Source organism: Octodon degus, unplaced genomic scaffold (genome assembly GCF_000260255.1).
Source record: "Octodon degus isolate 3935 unplaced genomic scaffold, OctDeg1.0 scaffold00045, whole genome shotgun sequence".
Classification (NCBI taxonomy): domain Eukaryota; kingdom Metazoa; phylum Chordata; class Mammalia; order Rodentia; family Octodontidae; genus Octodon; species Octodon degus.
The window spans coordinates 8,698,677-8,705,983 of record NW_004524621.1 but is presented as its reverse complement, the minus strand read 5'-3'; the positions used below and the strand labels follow the sequence as shown (position 1 = coordinate 8,705,983).

The window sequence follows — 7,307 nt, the reverse complement described above, 5'->3', positions numbered from 1 at the left end:
CTTATTCTACTGAGCTATCTCCCTGGCCCCAGACATGATAGCTTGTCTAAACAATATTAGTACAAACTTTTTTTCTCAATGAACTAAGAGAAAGTAGCTGTATATCTATAATGGTAGTTATTTGTTAATGAGAGTTATAAATGAAAACTGAGCATATAGACAGTAAAAGCTTTGTCCAAAGATACACAGCAGTGGTGTTAGATCTAGAACCCATTCACTTAACTTTGATACTAAGAAATATAACTATTAATAAAAATTAATATGAGGGGCTGGGGAGATAGCTCAATAGAATAAGCACTTGCCTGGCAAGTGCAAGGACCAGAGTTCAATCCCCGGTTCTGTCAAAAAAAAGAAATAATGATAAAGAAAATAAATATGGTCCTAGGATAGAGAATAATAGGAACAAAGATATTTAGATACAGTGGCCAGTGGAAGCTGAGGAGGTGACTTTTGAGCTGACACTTGAAAGGTGAGAACAGCTATGTGTGGTGGGGAAAGTGGGCAGGGCAGAGGGAACAGCACGTGTGAGGGCCCCAAGGCTTTCCCATGTCTGAGGGCTGCTGAAATGACCCAGGGGAAGTGTGAACTGGTGACCAGCATGCTCCAGCACAGCATGAATTACCATTCCATCCTTCCAGCCACTTGGAGAAGGTAGACATCCTTATCCTCCATTTCATTTCACAGTGTAATAAACTAAGGGCAGAAATGCAGGTCAATTTCCCAGTGTTAACCATTAGATGTAGTGAGACTCAGTCCAGAAAGCAGTTCTCAGTACAGACTGGGAACTCCAGAGAGAGGATGAATCTAGACACTGAAGAGAAAACAGAACCCCCCATGTGTGACTTCCACCTTTCAAGTAGTGTAAGAGCAGTTACCACTGAGCGACCCTGGATCCTGGCAGTGCAGGCAGTAGTGGTACAAGGCACCACTCCTGGAACCCTGCCTGAGTTCACAGTGGACCCAGCAGCACAAGCTTTTCCCTTTCACACAGGAAAGGTCACACTGGGTGACTCTGCACTCTCTATATTTGCTAGGACATCATCCTCACAGTGAAGGAGAAGCTGTCGATCCGCAGTATCGAGTACTTTGGGCTGGCCCTAGAAGAGCAGTACAACATCTCTCGACTGCACTTACTGCATGAGGAGGAGCTCATCCAGCAGGTAGGGAGGGTAACACCTGCTCTGGTGAGGCATGAACACAGCTGGCTCAGACCTCAGTCAGAATATTTGGGGACAAGGCTCAGCACATCTTCAGGTTTGATGCACTTCCTCCCAACCCAGTAGACACCAAGTTTGCTCAATTTGGGTCTAACAGGCTAGGGATTATCCCTGATTTTTATCTGCTCTTATGAGGTAGGCAGGGCACATATTTAAAATTCCTATTTTGCAGGTGTGAAGGTAGAGGCTAGAGAGATGAGGTTATTTTCTCAAAGTAACACAGGACCCTGATCTTTTGCACCTGCTCCCTTTGAGCTGTGATAGATGCATTGGTTGCTGTGTTCAAGCTTCTTCTTATGGGATTTACCCTCTGAGATGGACCCTGATGACAAGATAGGGCAAGCAGAGCCAGTCCATCCACACCACTAAGTCACTTAGCTATTCAGTAGTTTGCTTTAACAGCTTCTTAAACCCAAACATAGGTCAGCTCAACAAATCCTTTTTGGATATGTGGCATTACAAGCATAGGTAGGAGTTCAACAGTAAGAAAGGAAGAAAGAACTTTGAGCATGCAACAACAGGAGGAAGGCATGACTTCAGGGAAACATTCCTCTCTACCTGTGACCCTGAATCACCCACCTATTAAGTTAGCTGCTTGCAAATTTTTAAAAAATTATTTGTTTTGTTTTTGCATTGAGAAAGAAAAGAAAATTAAACCCCTAAGATAATTTAGTAAAGAGAGTATGAAATAGTATGCAGATTGTATTATTTGTAGAAAAAGAATATGTATTCATCAAAGTGCATTTATGAATAGACTATCTGTGAGAGGGCACTTAGGAGACTTCAGAGGGGTTTCCCTGGGAAGGGGAAAGGGGAGACAAATCAGTGGAAAATATCACTCTTTTGAACCTTTCATATTTTATCCCCATGGGAAGAAAAGATCAGGAGCAAAGGTCTACAGCTGTCTATGAAACCACGGAAGTATAAATGCACTTTCATTGTCTTTTTCCTTTTCAAAGTTGTTTTGTGAGATCAAAGGCTGAAAGGTCAAAGTCATCTGGAAGATTAACAGTATCTTCTGTCTTCTTTACCCATGGCAGGTGGTGGAAAGGGAGGAGTCACATGACTCCCGCTGCCTCTTCAGGGTGTGTTTTGTCCCCAAAGACCCCCTGGACCTCCTGAAAGAAGATCCTGTGGCTTTTGAATACCTCTACCTGCAGGTGATTGGGTCTGTGCTTACTGAAATAACAGTTGTGTCTTCAAAGATGGCATGTGGAGTTATTCTGAACATGAGCTCAGGGCAATTAAATAACCCCTGGAAGGAATTCTTTTTTTCTGAAGAACAGAACTGATTATCCCTCTGAGTTCCTTTTCCTGTTCCTAAGTTGTTGTAATGGGAAATATGGGGAAAAAAAAAAAAGGAATTCACGTTTAGTCCTCAATGTGAATGATACATTTCCTAATACCATTTAAGATTGTTATCATTTCAATTTCTGTTGCTAAAAGGGCTTAACTGCTTCAAAGCTCATGTTAGTGATGATGAAACTGAGTCTTGGAAAGAACATGTGGTTTGTCTAGGTCACCTACTTAGTAGCAAGGCCAAATGCTAGTTTCTTAACCCCTAACGAAGACCTCTCCTCTCCTCTACCTCCCTAGGAAAGATTTAAGTCATTTTTATCTGGATGAAAAGAATCCCTTTGGGAGACATAACCATTCTAAAGAGAAGACCACCTGGACTAGGGGGATTGACTCACTCAAAGTCTCAGAAAATAATGAAAGCAATGATGCTATAAGTGCTTTACATTTTTATACTACTGCGTACCTTGTACCTGCTCAAATTTTGCAAAATAGGGTAGATTCAACTATCTGCATTTAGTAATGGAAGATACCAGAACGCAGAGTAATTTAACCAGGTCACACAACCAGTAACTGTCAGAGATGGGCCTCCAGTCTGAGCTGTTGGTCCTGCTGCCTTTCACCTGAGAGAACTAGAAGATGTAGTATACCTGTTCTTGTTTTCCAACTCCTCTACTTGATTTCCTCTAGAGCTGCAGTGACGTGCTACAGGAGCGCTTTGCTGTGGAAATGAAATGCAGCTCTGCACTGCGGCTTGCAGCCCTACATATCCAGGAGCGGATCTATGCGTGTGCCCAGCCACAGAAAATTTCTTTGAAGTACATAGAGTGAGTGACAGGGGACGGCAGCTGCACTACATTTATGCCTTTGCTGGTCTCTGGCCAAGAAGGCCAGACTCCACAGGAAGCTGATATTCACCCTCCCACTCCTGTCCTTTGATTTTCATCCATTTCCCTCTCTATCTTTTTCCACCTGTCTTGGTTCCCTGCAGATGTCAGAAACTGTGTGATCCATCTGGAGCAGAAGCCAATTCCAGATGGAATGACATGGGATCCCCATGTCATTCCTAGGAGGATATCTTGGGCAATCAGTTGAAAATTTCAGTGTTAAACTTTTCTAAGGACAAGAATGCCTTGGAAATTGATTCTTTCTATGTATGTGAACCAATTCCTATTACATAAAACCTCATCTAGGATAGTATCAAGTTCTGGGATGCTAACACCTCTTCATTTTGAGCTTAGAATTGCTCTGAGTGGTACCACCAAGATCTAGTAAGCCCCTCTCCAAGTCTCAGGTATATCGTGCCTAGGCATGAAAATCATATGGGGAATCATATTTTTAAAATGGAGTAGATCCCTAGTGCTTCTCCTAATGTTGAGTCATATCACTTGGCGGTGGGAGCAGAGGTGGTGTGTGTGTGTGTGTGTGTGTGTGTGTGTGTGTGTGTGTGTTTCAGACTCAGAAACCCAAGGGCACTCTACCACCATTGAGCTAGCCCTGATGACAATAATGATAATGAGGAGGAGGAGGAGGAGTGGTGAACCCAGGGCCTTTGCACTGAGCTATACCCCCAGGCTTTTTTTTTACTTTTTCAAATTTTGAGACACGGTCTCAAGTTGCCGAAGCTTGGCATCAAACTTGGAATCATTCTCTCTCAGCTTTCTGAATACCTGGGGTTATAGGCATGCACTGGCTTTGAGATGCTATATTTTTAACAAGCTTGTGGGAACTTTTTTTGGTGAGCAGAATATATTTATTGAGGGAAAGAAAGCTCTTGTCCGAGAGAGGGACAGGAGGGGGCCCAAGCAGATTGTCCCCAGCAGGGGAACTTTTAAGGCTACTAGGCTAATAACCATTCTGAAGCTTGGCTTTGGGATTTCTTAGGCACTGTGTGTTACTCTACAAGAGTGTGTTTGAGCAGAATGTAGCCCAGTGGTAGAGTGCTTGCCAACCATGTGCAAGGCCTCAAGATTGATTTATAGCACCACAAACAAAACAAAACAAAATTGTGTTATATATACATCATCATGTATGCATATTGCAGTGAAAGAGTTTGAGAACTCTTGCCCTTGTTAATGGAATATCACACCACATCAGAATGCTGGATGGGGTTTGATTCTTGAATGGCTGTGGTGATTTCTGTGTAGTCTATAATTTGTGTCTTTGAGGGGTAAAAATAGATAGATGGTTGGTTGGTTGGATGGATGGATGGATGGATGGATGGATGGATGGATGGACGGACAGATAGCCTTTAGACTGAAGATGAGGCTCATGACTGCTGTATTATAGGAACACTAATAAGTACTGAATCAGATGTGATTATGCTCTTCATTAGAGCCAAGAACACTAAAAATGGGCCTCTTTGTCTGCAATGTCTCATGGCAGGAAAGACTGGGGAATAGAGAATTTTATATCTCCAACATTACTCCGAAACATGAAAGGCAAAGACATCAAGAAAGCCATTAGTTTCCACATGAAGAGGAACCAAAACTTGCTAGAACCCCGACAGAAGGTAATATAGCTGCTAGCTCTGGCTAGCCCACTAGCTGTCTCTTGTGAAGACTCAGGGAAAATGTTTCCAACATTGCTTGGATTTTAGGCAAGTGGATAATTTTTTCCTCAATGATCTTTTTTTTTTTTTTCTCCAATTTAAGCAACTTATTTCTGCTGCTCAGCTACGTTTAAATTATCTACAGATCCTTGGAGAACTAAAGACATATGGTGGGAAAATCTTTAATGCTACTTTAATGGTATGTATCAAAGAATTCTGAAATTCTATTCCTCTATTAGACCTTTTACAAATCTATGTGTCTCTTATAAATCCTAGAATTCCTGAGGACTCTGCCATGTATTAGCATTTTGGGGGGAAACTGTTATGCCACTGGCGAGTATTTGTCTTGTCCTGACTTAGTATTAGCCCAATGAAAGATGCTAGAGGAGGCAGAGCTGAATCAGATGTGACTTCTGCATTAAGAATGAATCAACCCAAAAAGATAAGCCAAAGCCATGAGAATAGTAGAGGACTACTGCTGTGAGGTTTAAAAACAGAGGGTACCATGATTGACTTAGGTGAAGCCTAAGAAGAGAAGACGTTAACATGAGGGAAGAAGGGTGAATGGGGAGAGACCTCAGTATAGAGTAAAGGCATTTTGGGTAAAGGGTGTTATAAATTATACAGTATGAAGCTTTGAATATATGAAGATGAAGAGGGAAAATTGGGAATCATGAAGGAAAGTTAGGACGTTAGTCTAACTGTCAGGCTGGACCCTAATTATTCAGAAGAAAAGAACTGAGAAGGAACAAGAGAAACAAAGAGCCCTCTCTACTCAGTGCCATTCTTCCTTCTGTTCCTTTTTGGAGCCTAGGCCTGGAGCATGTACTTTTCAGTAGTCAGTGTCAGAGACTGTAGCTTACAAGAACTCTCCCCCACTGCACAGGCAGAACACAAGAGCTCTCCAAATGTCAGTTTACAGAACCACTAGATTTTTTTCTTTTTTAATATTAACAAAACTGCTTTCAGAGGATGTATTGTACCTCTCAGGGATGAGTCCATTTCATCAGAGGGCTGACCTAACAATGTAAATAGAAGAAGAGAATCAGTATTTTAAAGGAAAGGAAGAGCATTATGTAGTTGGGCAAGGGGGAAAATACGTGGAGTCTTTATAAGTCTCTATCTCTAAATAAGAGATCTAAAGAGTAGATAAGAGATTGCATCACAGACACAAGGCTTTGAAGATACAGGAAAAACTTCTGAATATTTTCAAGGGTTAGAGTTCCTGTCCTTAATCTCCCTGTACCTTTCTTGTCTAAAGGAAGAACTGGTAGTGAAAAAAGCAGCCAATCACACATAATGGCTCAGGTATTGGCTTGCTGCATACTGAGGGTTACAAATATAAATACAACTATAATGTCAGAAAACATGACATAAAATATGAAGCATGAAATAATTAGAATAAGCCATACATGCTCAGTGCTATTAGAGAAGCAAAGAGGAAGTAGTAATAAGAACAACACAGAGAAAAGGGGCTGTGGTGGCTTGAGAAACCAAATACCTGAAATTCTCTTAAAGCTGAGCAGTGGTATTGAAGGTCTCTAATTTCCTATGGGGAAGATGCTTAGGTAGGTAGGTAGGTTTCGGTATAAACCTTTAAAGAAGGGTCAGGATTGCAGTAGGTAAGGATAAGATGGAAGAGATTGTATTTATGGAACAGATTACAGTCCTCTATTGGAAATAGTCTTATAGAAGATAAGTTTATTCTTAATTTAGCTTTAGATGTGTCTCAAGCTTGGCAATAGTCTCAGAAACTAGTGGTGAAAACCTAAAGTAGGAATCACAGAGTTGGCAAAGAGAAATATTATTTCTCACATGCGCATGGGGGTTTCACTAGCTTCAGAATGGACACTAAATCCCCTTCCAATCTTCTACAGTTACAGGATAGAGAATCTTACATCGCCCTTCTAGTTGGAGCCAAGTATGGAATTAGCCAAATTATCAATAGCAAACTCAATATCATGTCAACATTGGCAGAGTTTGCGAATATCAGCCGTATAGAGCTAACAGAAGAGTCTGAGAAAGTGAGCATGGTCAAAGTATATCTTCAGGACATTAAGGTAACAAGGTGGGGAGAGATTGTGAAATCCAGCTGCTGGATTTTGGGACTAAATTACTATATGGTAGTTTATGTGAGTTTTAAACAGTAATAAAGGGGTCTGGAGAGATAGCTCAGTAGAATAAGCACTTGCCTAACAAATGCACGGTCCTGAGTTCAATCCTCAGTACTGCAATAATAATAA

The 7,307-nt window shown here is 41.4% G+C and overlaps 1 protein-coding gene across 1 annotated transcript in view; it reads left to right on the top strand.

The window, feature by feature from the left end:
* Frmpd1 (FERM and PDZ domain containing 1) overlaps positions 1-7,307 on the top strand; it is a 196,613-nt gene that overhangs the window by 177,534 nt on the left and 11,772 nt on the right. Inside the window, exons 8-13 of the mRNA XM_004631830.2 lie at positions 1,035-1,160; positions 2,258-2,377; positions 3,204-3,340; positions 4,899-5,025; positions 5,168-5,263; positions 6,942-7,124. Coding sequence (XP_004631887.1) covers positions 1,035-1,160; positions 2,258-2,377; positions 3,204-3,340; positions 4,899-5,025; positions 5,168-5,263; positions 6,942-7,124 — 789 coding nt within the window. The remainder of the gene's footprint in view (positions 1-1,034; positions 1,161-2,257; positions 2,378-3,203; positions 3,341-4,898; positions 5,026-5,167; positions 5,264-6,941; positions 7,125-7,307) is intronic.